Source organism: Dryobates pubescens, chromosome 38 (genome assembly GCF_014839835.1).
Source record: "Dryobates pubescens isolate bDryPub1 chromosome 38, bDryPub1.pri, whole genome shotgun sequence".
NCBI lineage: Eukaryota > Metazoa > Chordata > Aves > Piciformes > Picidae > Dryobates > Dryobates pubescens.
This window is the reverse complement of record NC_071649.1, coordinates 4092432-4118815: the sequence shown is the minus strand read 5'-3', so window position 1 is coordinate 4118815 and position 26384 is coordinate 4092432. Positions and strand designations below refer to the sequence as shown.

Below are 26384 nucleotides of genomic sequence, written 5' to 3'. Positions count from 1 at the left end.
AATGAGACTGTCCAGGGATGGCCAGCTCCCACGGTCACCAAAATCACGTAAGATCATTTTGGAAGCAGGCTATTAGTGAAGTCTGGGAAAAGCCAAGAGAAGACAGAAAAACTCACTACTGCCATAACTCCTTAATGCCTGCTGACACAGAGTGCAATATTGCAAGAGTATTTTTACATCAAAACAAACAAGTTCAAACACAAGCAAGGCATCCTGGCTCAGATAAACATTTCGGAAACTGTATCATACTAATTGTTCATCATTAAGGGACTCAAACCCTTTCATCTCAGAGCCATTTAGCAAACCAAAATGTTTAAGTAGTGAGGATTACAAGCTTCATGACTCATTTTCAGCTCTGCACTTAACCACAAATCTGATACTGTAAAAAAAATCCAAACTTGGAAGTAGCCTGAGGGTTTGGATTTTGTGAGTATTGCTGCTCATTTGTTGTATTTTGGAACTCATTACCTGGTGACATCGAGTGCTTTCTGAACTTTTGCTTGTACAGACCCAAGCAAATCAGCACCCATTTTTTTCAACAGCTGTGTCAGCAACACAAACAGCCAGTCCTGCAGATCTTCTTTATGGACCTGGACGAAGTCCACCAGCGTCTCCAAAAACATACTGAACACCTAAAAGGCAGAAGATGGAAAGAGGGTAGGATGGGGCAAAAGAGGAAACGACACTGACGTATACTGAACTTACAAACAAAGAAGAAAGCAATAAGGGATTCAGAGGCAGAGAAAGGCAGTGCTTTGCAGCCAAGCAGGAGGAGAAAAAAAAAAAAAAGAGGAAAAAAAGAAATCTGTCTTGCTTTTTCATTGCATTTTGATAGAAGAGTACATTGGAAATGTTAGCCGACTTCTGTAAAGTTGGATAATTAGCTATTCCATGCAGTTTCGTCAAGAAAAGAAATGCTTACTGTGATGGCTGGCGCAACCTCAATTTGCTCAGTAAATCTTTACTGTGTATCCTTTTAAGCTTTATCATTGAGTCGATTTGACACATCCCTTGAAGACTAAAAAACCACCACTTTCTCCGGAAAACCAAAAAAAAAAAACTCACTGCATGTACCTGCATTCCTAAATCCTGCCGAGCCATGACAGCTGGTCAGTCCCTTCACACAAAACATTTGCGGAACAGAACAAGACTCCCCTGCTGTGGGCAGGTATCCAAACACAAAATGGTGCAACCATGTAGGGCAAAAAGCCACGACACATCTCAGATTGGCAGCTGTTTACAGCTCAGGAGTATTTCTGTCTCTCCAAAAAGAATTTACCCATTGTGTTCAATAAATAAGGCTGAATACAATAAATACCAGTGATGCTGAAAAGCCTGCATTCAGCAAGAAAATTATGTCTGTTGGCGTCTTTGTAGTAACCTCAGCAGTTAGGCCAGGAAGGCGAACTTTTTGGAGGGAAGGGGTAAAGCAGGGCATGACAAATAGGAAACTCTGCTGAAATGGCCTTCTTAGTATCTCGGTAGCTTTGTGGGTGTTTTTTCAAGGCTTATGGTTAAATCTGGATGCATATGCTCTGTACCAGTGTGGCCTGTGGGTTTCCCATTCCTCTGACAAGAAAAATGGGTGCCTGGGCTGAAAATGCTACCTTCACAATAGACAGGCACCTCAGCTCCGGTATATAGCTGGGTATGGAAGCAGAAGCATTGTTATCATCCAAAATGGCTTGGAGAGATATTGCCTCCTCAGTATTTACGACATGGGTACAAGGGTGAAAAGAGTTACCACAGAGGAAGGTCTGGAACTTCATATTCTCCTGTGGCTGACCTAGCTTGGCACAAGGCCACATTCTGCTACTGTCTGTGAAAGCAGATGATCCCAAACAGTGATCATACCTCACACAGCACAGAACCCAGTCCACAGAAATGGACTTCACTGCACAGAACTGATCAAGCATGGAGCTGACACACTGATGCATGCCTTCATCACGGATGAGAGCAGATCTCTGTTCATGTTACTCAAGCCATGGAAAGCAAATTTACACCATAAAGTAGAAAAATCCATACAGGTGTCGTTAAAAGAAATGCCTCGTAGCTTACATTAGAAATCAAAAATTAAATCCCACTATTTTTGCCAGGAATGGCTGTACCAGATGATCCTTGAGGTCACTTCCAACCTGGTATGCTATGATTCTTTCAAGACCATGGAGAATCTTTTAACAGACATCTTAAACACTAAAAAGCTGTGTTAGAAACCAAACAATACAAATCCTATTCAATGTAAAGCCCATCACGAATTAGCTTCCCTTTGGGGAAGTTGAAACTACACTGAAAATTGTAAAAGAAGAAATAAAACTTTCTACCTCCTCCGCTGTCTAGATCTGTGCTCAAGACTGAGGTTTAAAAATCTCCCTCACCTCAGAGGGAAGATATTTTTATGCCTTCTGTGCTTGGCTGAACTGAGACAATATCCTGCTTTGCGGATGCGCAACTGTAAGACCTAGAAAAAAACTAAACCAAAAAATTCTCTCTGTGTAGTAAAGTGGTAAGTCTTGGATTTGAAAGCCTTAAAATAAGGTAAAAAAAATCAACTGGCCTTGGGCAAACAACAAAAATAGCTCTGGTGCCATGGAGATTATTACACTGGAGGTCTTACAATTGTTCTTTAAACCGCTCCAAATTCAACAATACAGCTCAGCAGACGATGGAAACTGTACCTGCTCCTTCAAGTTTGCAGACACTCACACGCGCTTCTTGTTCATTAACACGTGCAAGCTGAACAAACCAGCTACAGCCTTACTTGATGGAGTAATGTGGACTTCTTATGACACTTAAAACACATAAAGCGGTTTAAACTGGAATCATTATGAAGTGAATTGTGACTCACTATGGCAAGAGTCCTTCAGAGAACCTGGGCCAATGATTTAGTTATTAAAATTGCATATAAAGGAGGACTCGATTTGATTGTCAAGCGTCGTCTGATTTTAGGTTTACGACAGAACGTCGGAAAACACCTCAAGGAAGTTGAGTCATTTTGTTGCATTTATCTTTTTCTAGGAAAAGAAAGAAATTGTGCTGTTTTGTCAAAGCATGAAGAATTTCAGGTGGCTGTAAGAGCATTGAAGGTAGAGGATGACTTTGGAATGGAAAAATGGAACTCGACCCCCTCTATGTTGAATGATACCTGTGGTACTGTGAATTTTGCAGCTTCTGTATTCATGATGTAAATTGAAATTCTGAAATCAAGCACCTGAAGTTAAAGTTTTTAATAATTTGATAGTGGAAAAAATAAAAGGAATATGAAAAAACCTACAGGTGACCTATCTACTTTTGAAGTGAGTTATTTCAGATGTGCCAACCACCACAATATAAAGCAGGAATGCATAACCAAACAATGTCAGTTCATTAGTAGATAAAGCACATCTCGAAACTTTACCACACAATTTACATAATTGTATATAGCATTTTATGATTGCAAAAGGCTTGACACTGCATGAATTTGTTGGGGGCAAGAAAAATAGAGGAAAAGGGTTAATTGCACATTCATGCAAGTAAGGTTAGGCTTCCAACGAATATTGAACCAACTTACTCTCTAAAGAGAGTTCCAACACAGGGACAGCATGCAAAATGAAAGAAAAACAAAAACAAAACAACAAAAGGGAAAAAAGATAAAAACACACAAATTAGTGGCCATCAATACAAAGTTCCTGTATGGAATATAAAACTAAACAAAACAAAAAAGGTATTTTAAAACTTTTATGATAACTTTACTAATTTTATTGGGATACCAAATGTATGTAGAAGAAAGAACTTGGCATGCCCTTCAAATCCTTCTCCCGTTCTTTCCTCCAAATAATATTACTCTTGTTTAATAAGCAATTCCCTAAATCCAGCTATCATGTTAAAGGAAACTTTGAAAAAGAAACTGAAGGAGATGACAGAATAATTGCTATAGACCCTTGAAAAAGAATCTAAGATGGGAGTTGTGTAGCCGTATGTATGTGATAAAAAATGTACAGCTCGTGAATTGTTAACACTTCAAGGATGCTCTCAATACTACACCACCTCTTAATAGTTCGGCCACACCAAAAAGCAGGCAAGGTTTCAGTGATGAGAACAGGTGCACCACAGCTGCAGGCAGAGCAACATTAATTCAGGTATAAGAATGCCCAGTAAAGAAAACAATCAACTATAGTAATTAAACATAACACTCCAAAAGGCTTTAAGGAAACAGAGTATGCTCTTCCAACACCCACAAATCCATTCTGGAACATGTATGTTATCATTTCCTTGCTCCACCAATACAAAGCAATCTCCGGGGTAGTTGTGATATATGCATAGCTGCAACACAAGAGCACGCTAAATAAACAAAGCTGCTGTTCACATTTTTTCCACCATTCAATGTAAACTTGGTAATACTCCAACACTTAATTGTCTTTCCTCTCCTCTGACTTAACTGCTCTTTTTATGTAATATTTTCTTCAGTTTCACTGCTTGGCTTTAACCTTTTCTTCTGGATTTCTGCAGTGTGTGAACAGCTTGGCTGTGATGTTCCTATGTGCCATGCAAGTTTCTTCCAAAATACATGGTGTCACAGATAGCAGCTAAGACACTTTTTCCAGAAGGAAAAAATAAGGACAGACAAACTCCATGTTAACTTGCCCTAACATCTCACTTTGTATTCAGTTTTCCATTGCAGCAATACGGAAGATTTAACAACATGTAAAAAGTATTGCCAGAATCAAAATAGCGTTTCAGAATTTTGCTGGGAAAGAGAAAATACTTCTGAAGTAACTGCTTTGAATTTTTCTGGGTTATCATTTTTTCAGTTCTGAAATATGGACACAAGATGGGACATGTTATACTCAACAGAAAAGATACAAGTTCCTTCCAAGCAAGCCTAAAATTCAAGCAAAATTAGAAACTGCATGTTTTTAACATGATAATATTGTCAGTTTATCAGCTCCTTTATCAGGACCTGCAGTTCTTTTGCTATAGGCAGTAACTGCACCTATGAAGCTTACTGTACAAACTCTATGAAGTAACTCAGAGAGACTGTAATGGTCTTAGAAAACAAGGATCACTCTTCCTGATCTATCATCCATACTGGGTCTTTACCTGGGTAAAAGTGAATAAACATCACATTTACCTTCACAATGAAATATAGTCTCCGCCTTACTGAATACCAACCATAATGGAAATATTGTTCACCAGTCTCAACTGCCAGCCCTGTCTATGACATTTGAGGAAAACATCCTAAGCTATGATAAAAAACCCCAGGCAAAACAGGTCATGACACACGTGGTATAGCTCACTTGTCATGTATGATTTAGTCAGACCACTTGCTATATCATTTGCATTACTGCAGCACAGCCATTTGGTTCTAATTGAGAAAAACTCCATTACTCATGTTAAAATGGCCTCTGTAAGCCACCTGACTTTGTAAAAATACAGATTTTGAGCACAAACTACTGGACTACTTCAGTACACTTTAGATGAAACTAGCCTTTATTTCAAATACCCTGAAAAACCGTCTTGTTCAAAATTGCCAATTAAACCCATTGAGATCTGATCCCATTACGTGCTGGCAGAACACAGCTTGTCAGATTCTTACACATGGAAACATCACTGATGTATTTTACCGCACCTGGCTTTCCATTGATTTATGTTTCCAAACATTTACTGAGAGTAAGAAAAACTTAAACATACCTTACTGTGAGGATCAGCAAACATTCTTGTGAAGATTTCACACAACCTTTTCAACTCAACACGACTGTCAAAGGGACAACAATACATTAGTCAGCTCCTCTGCTAGTACTCCCAGAACGCTAATGCATAGAAACCAGTGAAAACAACTGTAAACACTGAATCAAAAACATCTAGTAAACAAAACAGAGAAAGACATTTAGAGACATGGATGAAAATGTAATGAATTTTGTCTTCAATGAGACTTTCAAACTAGGAAGTGTTCCTTCAATGCATACATTACACCATTCCTGACTATTTTAACAGAGCAAGTAATGGGGAAAAAGTATTCCTAGTAGCTGGTAGTGAACAGTTTCTTCTTCATACACATCAACAACAGGCAAATAAATTGTAAGATAAATAAAAATAAAGATCTTGCATCAGTAAAAATGCCTTAGTGATCCTTTGCACTGCAAGAACTCCCTTGGGTTTAAACTCCAGTTCTTAAACTGAGCTTTTTAAACAGGTCTTACACCCTAGTGGTCAGAAGTTACAATAGCTTGATGCTCCTTCCTCCATCTTACTCTCACACACACTCTGCTTCCCCTTTCCCCAACTCTGTCTTCTTTCAAATACTGTATTAGTCTCTTTTCCTATTTCCCAGCTTCAACTCTGAAATCCAGTGCTTTTCTATTAACACGTCTTCTCACCTTAAAGTTCTCTGATTCTTCAGTAAGTTTTGCAGGCCTAGAAGGCCTTCTTTTCTCTCTGACCAGTTGGTGCTGGCACAGCGGTTTAAGACTTCAGCCACATCTTCTGTCTGTCTCATGTATGTTGGTATGCTTCCATTCCTAGAGCTGTAGGACCTCTCTGAACAGGCACTTGATGCATCACTGTTGGCATCATCATCTGAGTACATCCCATAGGACTCATATCTTCTTCGCACAGGCTTCTTCTGTTGCACAGAAACACCCCATGTTAGCCGAGATGCACCACAGGACGGCAAGCACACCCAGCAGAAACACCAACAGTTCAAATCAGTGTGACCCCAACTACCTGCAGTGACCAACAGCCCCAACTGGTCAGAGCAGGTGAAACCACATTCATGACACTATTTGATACAAGTATGGCTTATGCAGTATTCTAAATAGGAAAGTAAAGCAGGTGTAGAGAAGACACACATTTGATCAAACATTCATCTTAAGGTTTACTTAAAGAAAAAACCCCACAGAATTGCATGATAGGGTGACATTAAGACTGTCTTGAAAGTTAGTTATTTTTGTTTAATAGCTTTATATATGCTACAGAATTTAACATTCAGGTCTATACCCACATATTCTGTCATTTCAACTTATTTTGTAAGTTAATAGCAAAATATTAAACTATTGAGGAAGGAAAATGGTTTCTATACCTTAGTCCGTATGTCTCCTAAGAGCTGTTAGCAGTAAATTATTAAAAAGAAACAGAAATTGAGAACAGGAAGGTAAAGCATAGTAGCATTGTGACTATTAAAGTATCTGCCACTGGAAAACACAAACTCCTTGTAAATGCTGTTCTTGCCTCTCTGTATCCCATCAGTAGCTTATCATGCATTGCTAAAAAGTAGCTTGCTAAGCTTCCATTTCCAGGGAAATAACACGTCACCTGCTGGCTGGTCACAGAGGCTTCTCTGTCAGAGCCTTTGCATTTTAGGCAGTGGTAGCTTAGCATGGAGACTCAACACATGCAGTCAATTGCTAGGTATGAAACCCTCATTTAAATTCTATTTTCCCACTGACCTCTCCACCTCTTTAACTTCATTCCAACATCTATAAAGTTTGTCATTTCTACGAGATGTCAACAGATGCCAACGTCCTACAAAAAGCTGAATTGGATAATGCAAAATCCAAAATCTCTTAAAAACAAAAGCAAGCCAACAATACATGCCAAAGGCCAGAGGGAAAAAAGAAAACAACACACAAACCCAGCAACCTACCAAGATGCTGTTTATCCTAAAGGAAAAACACATTTTTTTTGTAAAATACTCTGCCATTCCAATTTTGGAGTTGACCCTAGCAGTTAAACCTTTGGGTTTCAAGACCTACTCAAAGAAGAGGTAGAGTGAGTGATTGTCTCTCTCTTGATTAATACTGCCATTTGCACAAGGATTTCATTTGTGACTGTGGAGTAACTTGAAGCGCATCACAATACAAACTAATCAATACATCATGTAACAAGTAAGCTTATTGCCAACAGACCAAGCATGGATACATGTGTAAGTGACTAAAGGAAGGAGAAAATCACAAAGACATGAGCCTTTCTGAAAAGGGTCACCAGTACATTAAAAACAGAAAGTAAATTAAAGAAATATTACATAAAATGTCAAGGACTAGGCTAAAGTAAAAGGTATAAAAATATGCACAGATGCCCATAATGCTGCATTTCTTGTGCCCTGTGTTCAAACCAGATGTTAGCCAGAAGTCTGGTACCCCTCCAGCTTGAGCAGTATTTGAACTGGCCGAGTGTTCTTCATACCATAAAAGCAGCAACACAATCCAGAACATTTTGGTTTTTCTAGTACCTCTGTCAGGACTCTACATTCTACTTTTTGAAAACAGTGCTATGAGAGGAGGCTTCAGTCTACAAAAGGAGGATGATCATAACCAGATTTCCAGCTAAATGGAATAATTTGTGCAGGACAACCTGCACATTTAGAGCACGGCAGACAACCAGGCGCGCAAATGTCGGAGTAACAAACTACTGCTGTTCGCGATTCTTCTTTGTGTATTTTAGCTAAACTCTGTCACTACAGGCTAATTTTCCTCTAACATTTCTAGAATTCCCCATTAGTGCTGAACACTTTTTGTAGGTTTGCAGTATCAGAAGGTTGGGGAGGGAAATCATTCCATCTCACCAGGATCTCTTGGGCAAGATTTTACAGCAATCCTGATCTCTGCGCCAGTGCAGGCACATGAATTTCAAGCTTTTTAGCCAAAAATTTAAAAACCAAAACCAAACCAAATAAACTTCCAGACTAAGAACATGACAGTTGTTAAGATTTTTTTCCCTATTAATTTGTTCTTCCTCTATCCAGTCCTGCTGGCTATAATGAATTTTTTCAGCCCAGCACATAGAGTGCTTCACTAACATTGCAAACAATCTCTTCAGTAAAACAGAGTAAGAAGGAATTATTTAGAGCACTCTGATAAATATTTGTAAGTACCTGCTATGTAATTACTGATACGCAAACAGCACACAATCATTGGTAAAAATTTATCCAGTTCATAGTGTCAGAATTTTAAATTATTTGATGATTTCAGCTTGATGTGCATGTCAGAAGATCAAAATACATGACAGATCCAGTTTGACTAACTGGGCCTGGGAGGTAGAGGCACCAAATCTACCCTTTTAAAGAACAGTAGAGGTTAAAAAGGAGAACAGCATAACCAGTTTAAAATTCAGGGTAACAATTTCAAAACAAAAATACCCCAAACCTAAACCTATCAAAAATGCTGCCTGCTCAGTCATCAGTTTCTCTCTTCTGTGTCAGGAACAACTTTAAATGCAACTCAGGCTTACAGTAAGTAGAGTGCTTTAGCTGCCATCATCCCCAGCTCTGACAAGCCTTGCACTTCGCCAGAGCTTGGACTGGCTGTTTTGAGAAGATGCTGGTTAGTGCTATCTACTCAAGTGATTCCTTGGGCCACTCCAACAGAAGAGTTCCATCCAGACTGTTTCCTGCCGGTCATGGAAAAATTTAAATTTCTCAAGAAGTCAAAAAACACTTCTCAAACAAGTCTCCTGTAGGAAACAAAATGCCCAATACTTGGCAGCTCCAGCAATCCAGTATCTCGCTTTTCCCCACCTAGAAGTCAACAATATAACGAATGACAAGCTCCCTTGCGTAAATCAGGTACCAAACACTTTAAGAGTCTGTATGCTTCAGAGGTAAGGGCAAGGTTCTTACCAGGGCATCTGCTACTGCCTCTTCCACATCTGAGCCGGTGTTGAGCACTCGCATCGCACTAACTGATGACGACAACCTACTCGACTGGCTGATTCCAAAGCCTGTACCTGCTATAACAACAGCAAAAATGAACAGAAGGAATTTAATCAGAGAGGTCATGTGGAACCTTAATAGCACATTCACTTAAAAAAAACCCAAGTAGAAGAAAAACATTGGCTTAGCATTTCTAATCAAGTATGTACTGGCTAAAACACTGGTTATTTTCATTCCAAAGTCTTTAGTAGTGTAGAGAAAAGTAAGAAATGAACTTAAAAACCAGAGTCATATACAAACATTTTATTCAAATATATGTAGAAAAAGAAAACCACCAAACAATAGTTTTAACTGAAAGAAGCCTTCCTTTTTTTCTTTTCCCTTTTTTTTTTTTCTCTCCTTCCTTAAATTAATGTCTTCTTCATTTTGGGTTTTTGTTTCCATTTAAAAAGAAAGCAAATACAACAGGAGGATTCTAAGATTAGAAAACTACGTGCATAAAGAATGCTCTACAAGTACTGAAAAATGGATAACCAAAACAAGAAAATGAAAAAGCTTTTCTGGAAGTAAAAATAAAACTATTTTTAAGGATGAAAAGGATTAACACTGGAGGGTGGAGATGGAGACAAAAAAAATCTATCAACATAAAACACATCTACCCGGATGACTGAAACCACAAAACTCAAAATTAATACAAATAGTTTTTTAAAACTGAACTATGAGAATAACCAAGTGGGTGGGGAAAAAAAAATCCAGGATGACTGCACAGATGACAGCAAATTGTACTCATCCTTCACCTGCAGCCCCATAAACATCAGGAGTGTAGAGGGCACCAGTGGATCTGGAGTGATGCCTGGAAGCTGTAATAACAGGATCATACAAACCCTATCTATTACCACGGGATCAAAGTGCTGCTTACACAAACAAGAGAGTACTGATCAAAAGGATTCAGCTTTAGTACAAGAAATTGAGTATTACAGAGAAGGGAAATGCTTCAGAGAAGTTGATTATACAGAAAATTTTGATGTTTAATCATTTAGATTTACAGAGAATATGATTATATAGGTTTATTTACAGTGGACATTTCATGCATAAATTTTTATTTAAAACATTAATAGCAGATTAAAAGCAAGTATGCTTAAGTTCAAAGAAGAGAAAACACACAAACACACGCACACAGAATTCTCAGAAACAGCTGAAAAGTTCCACTGATCCTGTTCTTCCATTGCAGAGTTAACTCAATTCTACACACTCAGGTACCAAATACCTGCACAAACTCGCTGTGTTATAAGCTGATCATTTGTATAAACTTGAAGTCTTACCTATGTGCAGATAAATCAACCTCAGATAGAACTCACCAATACAGCGATGAAAGACAGAATGGTTCAATTTTAATCAAAAGTTTAAAATCATTTAATGCAATAAATACTTCACATTTGTATTGCTTTCTTAAATAACATGTTAGAACTGAAACTTTCATGTAAGTTACTATAACACTTTCCACTACATTAAAGAATGTTAAAGTGGGAAACAAAGATCCTTATGGACTCTGGAACAAAACTGAATACCCTCCTACTCCTGGCACTTGCATAAAACTGGTCTTTCAGAGACTCTAAAGAAGCTGAATCACTATTGCTGCTATTTTCTGCCTTGAGCCAAGTAATCTTAAATTCACGTTTTTTCTTCATTTCAGTCTAAGCTAGAATTTTATAGCTACATTAACAAATCTGTGTTTGACAGTTTTAACCTGAATTCAAATGTCCACCAACTGTGATACAGACCCCAGCTACGTTCTTACCATTTAATAAGTAACTGAATGCAACCACCTTTTGTACACTGGAGGATGCCCCCGCTTACTGCAGGCAGGTTGGACTAGCTGACCTTTGGAGGTCCCTCCGATCCCAAGCCATTGTGCGAGCTTATGAAACTAGGAATGAAATGAATCATCTTTTCCTCTGATTAACAGACCATGTGAGGGCCCAACTGCCACCAACCAACTCTGACAGGGACCAAATCATGTCTGGGGAAGCACACCTCTTCTAACCTGAATGAACTCAGATAATCCCAAGGCCTATAAAAGTCCTAGAAACAACACTGTGGGGTTTTCCAAATAAAGTTCTCTACTATTTACACAGGTACAACTATGAGTTACTTCAAAGTAAATCTGCATGAAGTTGTTGAGCTAGGGAACTGTCATTTACAACTAATGCTTTGTGGAATACTTGGTTCTTTAGAAGGTGTAGCTCAGTGTGGAAAACAAGACAGGACAAAGGATGTCAGAACACAGACATCAAGACTGATAGAGCTTTAAACACAAGCAGTAATGGGATAAACCCTTCTACTGCTTTCCATCAACAAGCCCTGAAAATGAAAAGGTACAAGTCAAAATTCCAACCTCAGGCATATAATTTAAGACTGCACTGCCTCCATGCACATTCAAATAATGCTGGACAAGACCTTAAGACAGTGAAAGGAAGCACTATATTTGATCAAATATTCCTCATTCCAAGAATACTCCTTGCAGAAAGTGAGCAAGTATTTACTTTCCTAGTTTGATTCTTTTAAAAGATAAATCAAGATTTTAAATGGACTCAACATACTTTCTTAGCTGAAATATGGAATAGCAGTCTGTCATACTAGTCTGAGGTTTAGTATTAATTAATAGACAAATGGGCACTTCCATGTAAATTGCAAACCATTTGCTTCTCAGGGTGGCTGTTCATCTCCCAGTTTATAACCTTACACTGTGATTACATAAACACTTCATACCAATGAATGCAGAGCAGCAATTACGCAGCATTTGGGTAATTTTATGCTTTTAAGGACTCAACATTTGTAAGCAAAAACTTCTGTGCTGAGAACCAGTTGCAATATTGATTACATTTCCCCCTCCAACTCCAGACTAAACTGTCTCTAGCTACAAACACAGACCTGAATTTACCTTACTTCATCCTGTACCCTTGAAAAACATTATTATTTTGGACAGAAGTTTCTAGCATCCCATAAGACAAAACTGGTCCGAAACGACAACAAATTACATTCCAAGTCATTCAGGAGAAGTCAAACTAAAGGAATCCTTGGAATTGTCCTTTATTCCAAATAGAGCTGCCCTTTTTGTTTTGGGCTTTTTTGTTTGGTTTTGTGGTGTTTTGGGTTTTGTTTGTGTAGGTTTTTCTGGTTTGCTTTGAGGTTTTTTAGTGTTGTTGGTCTGCTTGTTATTATTTCTTTAAGCAACACTGTATTCCTATACATGCTGCTTAGCATTCTCTGTGCTATCATACAGTTCTATCGTATTCGGTGCACGGCTTTGATACCCAAATACTAAAAATTAACCTCTATCAATGAAAACAAAACCTCAAGCAGCATCCATCCTTATGATCCATCTTTATGGTAAGGCTCCTTATGGTAATAAGCATTGACCAAATATAAAATGTACCTCAGATCTTGCACACATGCAATTGAAGTCAGACTGTAAGGCAGCAAAAGCAGCGCAAGATGATCTGGAAAATAACCTTGTTTTCAAAAGAGAAGGTTGATATGTACTACCACACTGTCTGCCAGCTGTGTTTCAGTATAAGCTTAAGTTTACTGAAGGATGAAGTCTAGTTTTCATATATTTTCCTAATTAAACAGTATCTGGTCAAATTAGCATAAGTTACTGAAAGTACTTTCATCCAATTGTCTGATACTTTCCCAATAAACCCAGGGCTGACAGGAAGCACACTACCTTAACAGATCACAACAGACCTCCAATGGTAACTCAGGAGTACAGCCAGGTGCCTCAGTCTGAGGTGGAAACCAGAGATCATTATTTTCAGACCGTATTTAAGAGCTGGTATTACAGTCCTTAACTGTAAGCCACACTTGAACAAACAAAAGATGGATACATTCTGAAGACTAACTCAGACAAAAATAACACCAAAGGTCAGTTTCAGATACAATTTTATGGAGACAGTTTTGGATTAGCTAACAACAACCAAAAAACTACCCAAAACAACAACATTTAAAGACTTTTATTAAAGTTTACTACCAGCTTCACAAGAAGTGAAGACCATGTTGATGCAGTAAGTAGTTAATCTTCCTGTGCCTTAGTGACATTTCAGAAACAACCAACAGCTTGCCAATCCTGCAAAACCCTTTCAGTGCCAGGCCAATAAATTCAAATACGAAGTGAGAACAAACTTTTGGTTATAGCAGCTCTAGAAATGAGGAGTGAGTGTAGATGTGCCTCTGTGTAAGTTCGAAGTTGTCAATTCCTCTTCTTCCCCACAGAATGAGCCGCTACTTTGACTATTTATCACTTGTTCTACACAGGTTAAAAGTAAACTTCTGAACTATACTTTGTTCATCTGCTTCTAAAAGGACTTCACTGCTTGCCCTGTGTGTTTTCAGAAAATGGAAAGCAGCCTCAGAATGTGCTTCTGCTTCAGTAATTGGTCTCTCAGCTGCATCATCACATTTATTTGCTTTCATGACTAAAAACTGAAGTGTGTTTTTTTCACATCTGACAACAATATAGGTAAGGAGACATAAAATGAAGCGCATCTCCTTCTTGTATGCCAAAGTGATTCACTGACCCAGAAGCAGTTTTGAGTAAGAGCAAGCTCTGGCTGCTGCTACAAGGAAAGTTGAAGATGACAACTGCACACTCTTCTCTGCTCTAGCTGGTCAGTGAAAAACAGCTTATCTAACTGCACCCAAGCAAAGATTCCTGCAATAGAAAGTGAAATGTAGCATTTCACCGATCTTTCCAAAAGCCGGATTGCCCTTTCAAAAACAGTACCTAGAGACTACATACCACACACCTTTCCAGACTTGGTACTTAAGGCAAGACTGACATCAGCAAAGCCACTGCTTTTAGAGTATGCAACCCATTCACACATTGGTCAGTTCTCCATTAAAGGAAGTGGTGAGCCAGCCAAAGGAGGGGAAAATAATGGTGGTGGGCTACAAGCTAAATGAAGGAGGCACGGATTCGTTAAGTGCAAATCACAAGGGCAGGAGCAGCCATGCACAACAAGGGCTCTGAGTACTTACCAAGGGGTGGAAAAGAGCGGACAGGGCTTGTGTCCCTGCTACTTTCACGGCTGGCCTCCCGACTGCACCCCTGACTCACACTAGGCCGAGGAATGCGGCTGCCTCGTGCTAGTATGATTCAGGGTACAGACAAACAGCAGCACAGAAGGGAGAAGACATAAGAAAAGTTGCAATTTTAATGCATTTCTGGTTTGCAATAAGATCAAAGACCTATTGCTAAGAAGAGACACTGAAGATTAATGTTGTATTCTAAGTCCTAACTGCTTCCACACTTTCTAGTTTGTGCTGTATTACACTAAGTGTAGCCAGTTCAAAGAAATTATTTCTTTGTGCAGCCAAAAACGGGGATTTACCAACTCTTTACACAATGGGTGAAAAATCTCTTGAAATGGAGAGAAAACAAGCAATAAAAAATAACACAGTATCGATGCAGAGTTTGTACTCAAGTTCAAGTTAACCAACAGTAACACAAATGAAAAAACCCACAGCTTTTTAAAGAAGGAAAATCTGATGTGAACACAGCTAACGTGAAAATCAAAACACAAAAGAGCAGCATCAATAACATCAACTGGTATTTTTCTACAATATACTTTGTAACAGACCACAGTAAGTAAGATATCCTCTGAGGTTTCAGAGCTCTGACATTGATTTTTGTACCACAGAAGTAACATATGCACCATACACAAACAGAGAAGACACACAGAAAACGAAGAAAAGAATCTTTTCAAAATGGTGTCACACCTCCTTTCAATGGATGTGAGCATTTTGGGTGTGGGAATAAGAAGAAAAGGGAAAAAGATAAAAAGGGAAGATGAGGAAAATAACTCCTGCACTCTGACAACCAAAAATGAAACTTTCTGGTCAAGTTTAAAACTGTTCTGTTTATCAAGAGGTAGCCTCAGAAAACAGGCACGTTGCAGGTTTGATTGATACATTTTCTACTTTTATCATTTATCTAAAACTACAAGCAAGCTGTAGATATTTGGAGCTTAAAGTAAGAAAGGCTATAGAAGAAACTAGGAGTTACTCAGTGGTTCTTACCTACTGACAATCTAGAAGGACTAGCTTCTCTACTGCACCCCTGACTTCGTGGGATTTTGCTTCTTTTTTGTGCAGTTGCAGGATTCACTAGCACTCTCTGAACTCCCGTATTCAGAGTGGAAAGTGTGGTTGTTGTCAAAACTCTTCCAGGAGACCCAGATCTACTGCCAGCTGAAGGCAAAATAAAGAAATATAAGGAACAGCACAGAAGATAAAATGACCATGGTTTGAACGAAAAAGAATACTTGAAGTTAGTAGTTAATTGGCAGTAGACTGAAATGGGCTAGAACAACTTACAAGGGAAAATGTGAAATATAAAATCCTGGTCAAAGTTCTCATAACATTACATACAAAGTAGATACAATGACTGATGCAACGAAGCACTTGGTGTGGCATTTACTGGCAGATGTGCTCAAGAAACTAGAAATAGTATTTCTAGTCTTCACCAACAGTTCTAATATCACTACCATGAATATTGGTGTGTTTGGTATTTAAGCTACGGGGCCTCACTAATCACCTTGTCTATGAACAATGAAACAAAACAAAAAGAATTGCTGGGAAGCCAAAGAGAACAGCTTTAAACTAGTAAGTTGACAGTTATCCCAGTTCTTCCAATACAACCAGTGTTATAAGGAAATATAATTTCTCTCATATTTAAACTTTTTTCCTTTGCTTTTAAGAGCATGGGATCTTCAAGCACTATTCTCTCAGAAGCTAAGTAAATGTGACCGAAGACAATTAAAGTATTCATTAATGCTCATTTCTGTGGAGGTTACCCCACAAATTAAAAACAAACTCTTCAGTTAGCTTTAAACAAGCTAAAAAATTTTCAGCAATACATAACCCAAATTACATAACCCAACCCACATTAACCCAAACTGTACGCCACAAAGTACTCACGACCAGAAACTGGTCACTGATTCCCAGTTTTGATATTTCAGTTCCAAGTTCTAAGCCCTTACAAAGAATCCATTCTTTAGTTATAACAAACTTATACCACCAGTTGATGTATTTTTTTTTTTCCCCAGCTGTAGGATTCAAGAAGTCTGATCAAATAAGAATACAATTTCATCCACAGGTCAATTACATACAGATATGAACCCTTCATTCATCCTTTAAAAATAACCAGGTAACTGTATGACTGCAGCTACGCTACTGGATCTGTGGACTTTACATGCAACATCTCAAGTGAGTTTCATGGGTTACTTCTTATGAGGCACACGTGAAGAAAGAAACGAGTTGATTAAAGCTTCACTACATGGGAAAAGAAACAAAACCCCAAACCAAACAAAACATATGCTGGGCGGAATAGAGATAACTGAAATGATGCACCATGCATATACTTTCAGATTCATTGTTTGAATTCGAACTTGAAATGAGTATTTAGCAAAATCCCTTTTCCAAATTAAGGACTTATTCAGCAGAAACGTTAAATCAAGTATTACACAGCCGGGGGAGGGGGAAGCGTAACATCTATAGCAAGAAAAAGAAATAAACAAAATAAGAAACCCAGGAAATTGCTGTGATCTGCAAAAAACTAAAGGTTTGGTAGTTTCTTCACAACATTTCAGCTTAGACCTGGTATTACTATGTTTACTTCCTAGCCACTAGTACCTGACATCTCCATGAAACAATGAAAACAGTGTAAATTTTCATGGTACTGGAGACTTCACGAAGACTTTTTTCAATAGGTCAGAAACATGAAAAACCATCTTCTCAGAATATACAGAAGAAATGCAACCTCTTATTCTAATACTTTTGTCTTTCTGTTATCTGACCTGCAAAAAGTGCACCACTATAGCATAAATAAACCAAATGAAGCTTCATATGCCAAAAATATTATGCTAATAAGATTACTAGCCTACTGCTGTCAGTTCTACCACTAGTAACAAGCAGGATGAAAGGGCTAACTGAACAAGTATTACAAAAAGGCAAAACATTCCCATTTCTGCCACCTTCTGAAAGATTGAGTCCAATTAGGTAAGTGCAGCACATGGAAGAAAGATCCAGTTTCTGCTGAATAGGGTCCTTAAATGAGACTATGTCAAACAGGTGATCAAACAATGACGTATACACAAATTCTGTAGACTCTTACCACCAATGGGGTTAGCAGACTGTGATCCTGAGCAAGTGTAAAGGCAGGATTAGGGTAGGGGTTTATAATCCATGAAGAGGGAGGGAGCAGAGCAGATTTTAAAATGCATGGCAAATGGAAATAAGAAAGCTTTAGTCATTTCACAAGGGAAAAAAAGCCACAAGGGGGTTACGCTAAAGCAGTGCTTTTAAGTAGCTTCCACAGTTGAAGAACTAAACTCAAATGCTCTATGTACAAAGCAGATGAAGCAAAGCTGCACAAGCAAATTACAATTCTTCAGCTTTCTAAGCAACAACTGGATAACACTGAAGAATTACATTTCAATTAAACGTGAAACTGTAGCCTTCATATTACTTCAGAAGAATATGACATAGCCAAAAAGGTTCAAGGAGTTCAAGAGCTGAACAAAAATCACACGCAAGGCCAAAACATAATTATTTTTCTTTTGAGACAAGACAGCAAAGGAACTGAGCTGCAGGTGCGGCGGATGACAAAAAGGAAATAAATAAAATAAACAACCTCACAATGGCACAACTGAAAAGACTTGCACAGAATTTCAGGTTTCCTCTTTGAAATTTCTCTGAAGTAAGAATTGGTTTCCATTCAGAAATTTAATTCTTTTTCTCTGAATGAAGACTGTAATGTAATTTCAGCACACCTTGCTGAATTACCCGAAAACTGGAAAGGAAAAAACTGAATCCTTTTTTTTTTTCCATAGATGAGAATAATGAGCTACAGATTTTATATTTTATGTCACAATTTTAAAATAGAAGAGGAAGAGCAAAGGGCTTGTCAAACCCTAAGAAAACGTATCTTTTGTAAAAGCATTCAAATTTGCAAGTCTTTCATAAAATGACCCTTGAACAGAAGTGCTAAATACTTGTAACCCTGAATTTACAAAAGCATCTGTGATAAAACGTGGGGTTTTTAAAATACAAGCTTAGTTCTAATATGAAACTATTTTCCCATTATGAGCTGGGGAACTAAATCCCCTGCATGGAAATATCAAACACCTCATTCCCCATGATGCTGTGAACACTTTCAGTCACATAAGGCAGCATCACCGAAATAGCTGGCATACGGTGCCTGAAAATTCTCCACCTGACCATTTGCATTGGCCCTGCTTATCTTCCTTAAAACATCTCAGAATTCTTGTTCTCCCCCACTGACAGGTTATTATGAGCTATCTGCAGCCATTAGTTCTGAGCAGTAGTAATAAAAGGCTGTAAAGATGCCTTTGTGCATTTCTTTTCACACATCACATGCAGACAAATCTAGTTATTTCAGTATCAATTCAACTTATGTCATTAGACATAAATCCTGTGCAAAAATGAATTCTCTTGGGAAAATGTTGTCATTATGAATAAAAAGCAACTGTAAAAGCTTCAGTATGCTTCCCCAAATACACAGTTTAATTAACATATGCCAACAATCAGAAAAGTCTTATATTGCTACCTAAATTTAACCCCTCCCCCAAAGAGTTTACCCAAAACTAACTTTAAAAGAATTTATTAAAACTGTTCAAAACATGAAGGTATTTTCAAAAAGCTTATTTCAGAACTCTGCTGACATTTAAAAAAGGTACTGCTTACAGCTTGTCATCAAGTGACAAAGTTATTTGAGAGGACTGTTACCTCTCCTCCCCCTTCAATTATTAATCCAAATCGTTTTTGCTTGTGATATTGAAGTATCACCTTCACACTTAATAAGTAAGTTTTGCATAACCTTTGTCACAGGCAAGAACTGGATTCTATTTTCAAGCTCTCGTCCCACAAAAACTTGTGGTATTAGAACACTGTAAAAGCAAATAATGACCAAAGAAAACTTATGTTACTGGATTTTATTGTATTTCCCTGTTCCATTTTTTACAAGTTTTATTTACAAAAGCTGCAAGCATTGGATCAGGTTTGATCCAGCTGTGTTTGCTGGAAAAAGTAATGCAAAATTGAGTGGGAAGCACTCTAACAGGGAAAGAGCCCTGAGACTCCTCTGCCTGGTTTTATTATGCTCTGTGGTCATTCTATTTATGATAAATGTAGTAATTGCTATTAACACAAATTCTACCATTAAAAACAGAATTATAGGGTTTTATTGAAAGAAAAGTGCATAGAGCTACTGATAGCAAAGTAATTGTACTGGAAAACTCACCTCCTGTGTCATTTACTAGGTTTGTAACATTAGACTTGACAAACTACAGGACTGGTTATTATAATTTTACTGTTAAATTTGTCTTCCTTTCATCAATTTCACTGCATTTCACTTAATTAGACAAAGATGAGAATGTGAAAGTGCTACAGAGCTAAGTCAGCAGATGTCTGCTGGAGACATCAGATGTGTGAGCAAATTGCTGTGGGTTGGCCAGCGCCAAAGAATGTGAGGTAATCACCTCTCTAATTAATGACAGTATGCTCAGCTAGATGGGAAATTTCACATTAGCTTTGGTATCTAAACACACAGGGAAAAGACTGTCGGTTAGCTGCCATACAGTAAATTGCTGGCCTTAACCCTGTGATTCAAGGCAAGTAACTGGTTTTAAATTTAGGGCTTAGTATTTTTATTTTAGAGAAGAATTAAGGTAGCAGCTGCAATATGAACAACAACAACAAAAAAAGGAGCATATATCCAAGAGTAGTGCCTAGCTTCAAATGAAAACAGCTATTTATGGGTCAAAAATTAAACTTTTTGGAAAATGATCAATTGAGTTCTGCTGTTAACATTGAGGGCACCATTCAGTCTACCCATCCTTCTGTATTATTAGTCCATGCATCATACAGAACTGACATAAGAGCTCACTGTTTTTCATGTTGGGGAGGTCAGAAAGGGGGGGAAAAGAATGTTGAGAAGTCATAATTGAAGACAGAATTTAAGGGTATATTTAATTTCCTGTTGCATGACATAATTTGGAGAACTAAGAACTAACCTCATTGTTTTGTCCAGAGAAAAACAACATGAATCAGAAAAGCATGCAAATACCACTGACCCAAAACACTGAAAAAAATACCTTCATTTTTCTCTGGCGATGATGAACCTAAAGCACAGAACAACAACTCAGTATGTAGCTTTTTTGTTTTAGAATTAACTTTGACTGTAGCCATTGGTCAATGAACAGATGCTTAAGCATTTGGCCTCTCTTATCAGGTATTACTGATGAACAGAAAATACATACGCTGAGACTGTGACACCACTTTGGTTCTACTCCGTCCTCGGGAATCTGCTTTAGAATTTCCAATCCCAACAGAAGGCGTTGAAAGCTTGCTTCGTATACGACCTAGAAAAGAGAAAGGGCATTAAATCAGCTCCTCCCAGTGATGCAGAAAGCAAAGCACCAGTAGCACCTACGAGCGTTCGCTGAAGTTTTGGCAGGAAATGAAGCAGAATAACGTAACTCAATTGGTGGAAATTCGCTTGGGATAATTAGTAGAAATTTGAACACCTTGAAGAATTTAATACTTGAGCAATCAAAATACTTCTCCACTGATGCTTATGGTTCAGTAATTAGCTTCCACACTAGCACTTAAATGCCTTGAACTAGTTAGCTAGCTTGATTCCTACACAGGCTGATCAGAAGGAAGTTTGTTATTAACAATATATATGCTAAAGTTGCTTTATCAGGTGCAGTCTTCTCATGATTACTTGTTGCTGTAATTCTGCTTATGCTGTCATGGAACTACAGAACTGATGTTGACTCTCGTTTTGAGCAGGGTCTGAAGCTTCTTCCTAACCTCACTTCTACTTTTAGAAATCTAAACACTAGCTTTCCTATTACTGAAGATTATACTGTTATACTCCTGGCCACAGTCATACAAACTTCTACAGGGTTTCCCAAGCCTGTTACGGCGTTTTGCCAAGCCTAAGTACACTTAAGTACTTCTCTGTGACAAAATGATATAGGGAAATACTGCTCTCCTCAACAGTGAGAAGAACTGAGAAAAGACAGATTAAACTGACTATGTCATGGTAAAACAACAGATTCTCTTCTCCCTAGAACACCAAACTGTTTTGGTTTTGGATTACAACCTCCTGCATTTAGCCATGCTTCTCTCACCATCCAGAGCGCACAATGGAATTCCAAAAGAAAGGAAGACCCATCTGGATGAATTGTAGGTAACTGAAAGATTACTCAAAGGGAAATGGTAGAGTTGTGTACTACATTTCCTAAGACAACCTCTCAAACAACAGAAAAATGAAACAAAACCCCAAATTATGCTGACCACAATTCTTGCAAGTTGCAAGAGCAAAACCCAAAAAGCTTGTGCAGGGTGGATCTAGCTTAACAAGTAATCCACTCCTACAAAAAGCATAATTGAAGTACTTTCTAGACATCTTTAATCAGTAGTGGACCCAGAAAAATTAGGTACACAGACTGTTATTTAGTTCTAGCCTCTTTAGGTTTTCCACAGCAGAATTTGGAGACCAACCAAGTTAATATTATTCATCCAAGTAGAGGGAATAGCCATAGATGAGAGTCTATAAGAGGAGAATCAGGACAAAGAAGGTTATTCACTAAACTAATAGAAACCAATATGCTAGCAAGAATGGTTAGATCAACTAGTCCAAACTCTACTAGTTATCCCCATGCAATGGCAGTGCTGTGAGACTGCAAGGTATATAACGGCGTTCAGAATTTGGGCCAAAACCTTAGGAATACAGAGTGCCACCATTTCAATACTATGTTAAATTATTGCATGGAACTTGGTTTAATTTTACCAAGGTGAAATACTGTATTTGTGAGGCAAACCAACTGCTAAATCACTTGGAGTCTCAGCATCCATCCGCTAATGACAGGTTTAAATGTTAATGGCATATTGAAAATTAATTTCCCAGCCTGAAAGAGATGAGTAATAGTAGCACCTGCTTCCCCAGAGCATGAACACGTTTGATGAAGTACTTGGTGACAAGATTTGCTTTAAAAAACTAATGCAAAATTACAAAGCTCCTGTACTTTCACACTACAAATGTTAAAGCAATGACACCTACTGCAGATGAGAACTTGAGGATTAAAATAAAAGCAAAAGAACTTAAAAAACACTACATGACAACCAAGTATTAGATGCATAAGATATCTGGAATTATGAACCTCCACAAAGCCCCAGAGAAAGACCACACTCTACTTTTCAAGCTTAACTTATATCAATGAAAAGATGAAGCTGAAAATATTAGCACTTCTAACAAAATATTTTCTTACCATCTTCAGAAGCTGTGCCTAAACAGAAAAAATAATAAAATACATGATATTCCAAACAATGCTGTGTCTCTCCAATTCCTTTTTGAGATTGATCTTGACAAATCATCAGGGCAAGAAGCCTAAGCCTCTGTTGCAAATCCATTACTGAACTGAGGCAAAATTATCAAGAAACATCCAAACTATACTGTTAGCAATCTACGAGAACATAACATGTAGAGCACTGCCTTCCAAACTTCTTACAAAATCACACACAAAAATCAATAGAAAAATAAATCTGTAAGTCAACAAAATTATATGGATAGATCAAAACAGACATGAAAAACATTGTAGTGTAAGCTCTTCTGAAATTATAAGCCATATTGGTATAAATTATCTCAGAAAGAAGCACAATGACAGCGTTTCCCACACTGGACAGTGAGAATGTAATGGGAACTGCCAGCACGGATGTTTTTTTCTGGATTTAATCCATGATTACTCTGAAGATCTACATGCACAAGATCAAGTTTTGCTCAGTGACCACACTTGAACAGGTATGCCAAGCTTAACAAGGCTTGATTCTGGTAAAATAGGAATTGGATGAATCTTTTTACTGTCATCAGTACCTAGGAACTGATGGAAAGTTATCTGAACAGCAGTGCTTCCTCTGTCTATGTTCCTTTGAAACAAATATGATTATGGAATAAACCATATATTAGTAGTGATAAAAATGTTCAATGTAAAAAATACAATATCAAAGGGTATTTTCATTGTTGTTTTAACTCTGCCATTTCTGCTTGTAAGAGACTTACAATGAGTAAAATGTCTGTTAGTGCCTTTGGCTAGCCTGAACCTAATTAATTAATCCAGCTATGGCTTTCTATGTTACACTGCCTTCAAGGCACTATTTTTAAAAACTCTAAAAAATTAATTCAGTTCAAATGTCAATGCTTCTTCACAAAAATCAGTTACACTCATATGTAGGTAGGAGTGCTCAGAAGTTTCCCAGGTAAGATTTGCCAGTTTATTAAAAACAACAACAACAAAACCCTCCACACAAACCAAAACAACACCAACCAACTAAATAAAAAAAAAAAAAAAACCAGCAACCACAAAACCCCACAACTAACAACACAACACACCAAGCCTAACCTACCCCTCCAGATCCAACATTCTCCCAGAAGTCAATCTTGGAGGGCCGGTTCTATGCAACAACTAAGTCAGGCTAACAGCTAGCTACAACTAGAAGTGGTGGTTCTGCTTCTCCTTCTTCTCTGCCATTGAATGCCCATTTAGATTGGATAGCTGAAGGATCACTGTCAGCTCCAAAAGCTAAGTAATAGAACACTACTTACTTCCAGTTTATCAGTTTGACTTACTGTGATCGATAATGGAGTATTACAAGTTACCAGTGAAAGAAATCGTAAAAACATGTGGCCAACATTAGTGACTTGGAAAGGAAAAAGGATTAGTTCCTCCTGGTGGTGGTTAGATCAGAGTAACTGTATCATATAACCACAGCTAAAGCTCCAAGCTGCATTCACTGTCCCACTGTCTCCCTACAGGTAGCCTTTAGAACCCCTCATTTTGAGCAGTTGTGCTAGCATCTCCCCTACTTTTCCTAAACAGATGTGTGGGACACCATTGTGCCTGTTGATCTGAATGAAAGAAAAAGCCTGTACACATGGCCCTAAGAACCTTTGCTGCTGGTGGCAAAGTGAAAAAGCTCAAGATTAAGTGTTCAGCACAGAGAGTTATAAATAAATTCTATTCTATGCAGCATAAGGAAATCTGATATGGAAATAAGACAGACAGACAATGCTTACAACTTCCCTCATTTGAGGTTGGCTTACCATCTGCAACACTCAAAACTGGCTCAGTCCTTCCTATCTGAAAGATCTGTGCTAAGGATTCTGGGCTTTGGAGATCCAGAGATCTTCATTTCTATGAAAAACACTGCCTGCTTTGCTTCCAGTAAACTACTAATTCTTCAAAGCATGTACTGTTACTAAGCACGTCACAGCAATGCTCAAGTAAGGAGCAAACATAACTGGATAGGTTAACTGTTCCCCAGGAACAGTAATCCATCAGAATTATCAGGTATCAAGCTGGGACTCTGTCATTTTATGATATGGGAAGCATTACTTAACACACACCTGAACCAGACAACTGCTATGAGAAACCCAATTCTCATCTGCTTTGCAGTTGGGATAAATATTCCCTCCACACGTTTAACATACTGAATTAAGAAAAAGTAAGCACTACAACTGAAAGAATACTTAGGAGGCTGTTTTACACAGTAGGTCCTCCTTAAACTATTCCTTTAATAGAAATACAAAGTGTTGCAGGACTTACAGGCTCTTCAAGTGATATAACTAGACAAGATTTTGATAAAGTGCATTTGAAAGAAGATTTTAAATATATGTTGTTTTTTAAAAATCCTTAGTAATGAGGTCAAATATCTTCTGCTCTCCAATTTGCTACCGAGAAGTCAATATTTTACCTTATAGGTAGAACTATGAAACACAATGGAACTAGAACTAGTTAAAAAACCCAGGCATGTATTGATTATGGAATTGCTCTGTCATTAATAGAGCTTTTAAAAAAAACCACCAGGAGTCACATCCAATTTCTGATGAAGTTTCTGTTGCTCCTACAGACCAATCATCAGAAACATTGACAAGAACAGCAGTAACACAACACATATGTGAAGACACCAAGATTACACAGAGGTTAATGAAAACGGCATAGTATTTTGTTAATAAACAAATATATTAAACAATTTTACATAAAAGACATAGTATTAAATATGTAATAGAATTAGAGGACAGACTAAACAATTTCTTACCATCCATCTTGTCAGAAGTATCCTCTTTGTTGAAAAAGCAGGCAAAGAAACATGGAAAACTTAGTGTGTTAGAATAAAGGTGTTCACAACAGTCATAAAACATTAATTAAGGAAAACACATTAATATTAAATACAGCAGACATGTTTATCTAATTCATGCATGTACAGGCTGCCTTAAGTAAGGTTGGTTTCGCTCAGTGCAAGGTACAAAATTACAGCAGAGGGTACAAGTACCCTGCAGAGACATGCTGAATCTCTCCCTATTATGCAGATTTGAGCCAATCCTGACAGCAAAATATTGATAAACCATTTCATTCTTGGTGTCAGTCACTGACGCATCAGTACATATTTATATCATTACTGAATCACAATATTGCCATTTATTAGTAAAATTTGCTAATGAGCATCAAGCTCCACCTGGGGTAAAGGACAGGAAGGAAAAAGATCTCAAGATAAAGACAGATGACAAATAGAAAAAAGTCCTGATCCAAAAGCATTCAAGATTTACTGGTTCAGCTGGAAGCCAGTGTACACACATTCAGAGTAACAATCAAAATTAAAATATTCATCATGAGACATA

At 37.8% G+C, this 26384-nt stretch overlaps 1 protein-coding gene across 23 annotated transcripts in view; it reads right to left on the bottom strand.

Moving 5' to 3' along the window:
• CLASP2 (cytoplasmic linker associated protein 2) overlaps positions 1-26384 on the bottom strand; it is a 138018-nt gene that overhangs the window by 21450 nt on the left and 90184 nt on the right. For 4 of the 23 annotated variants that reach the window (XM_054177099.1, XM_054177118.1, XM_054177111.1 and 1 more), the window contains 13 exons: positions 25805-25828; positions 22981-22998; positions 20962-21063; positions 20797-20823; positions 17796-17822; positions 15701-15871; positions 14660-14767; positions 10420-10482; positions 9590-9699; positions 7055-7078; positions 6354-6598; positions 5668-5731; positions 469-632 (listed from right to left, as the gene is read on the bottom strand). In XM_054177099.1, coding sequence (XP_054033074.1) covers positions 469-632; positions 5668-5731; positions 6354-6598; positions 7055-7078; positions 9590-9699; positions 10420-10482; positions 14660-14767; positions 15701-15871; positions 17796-17822; positions 20797-20823; positions 20962-21063; positions 22981-22998; positions 25805-25828 — 1147 coding nt within the window. The remainder of the gene's footprint in view (positions 1-468; positions 633-5667; positions 5732-6353; positions 6599-7054; positions 7079-9589; positions 9700-10419; positions 10483-14659; positions 14768-15700; positions 15872-17795; positions 17823-20796; positions 20824-20961; positions 21064-22980; positions 22999-25804; positions 25829-26384) is intronic. The other 19 variants (XM_054177106.1, XM_054177114.1, XM_054177115.1 and 16 more) reach the window with 10 other exon arrangements.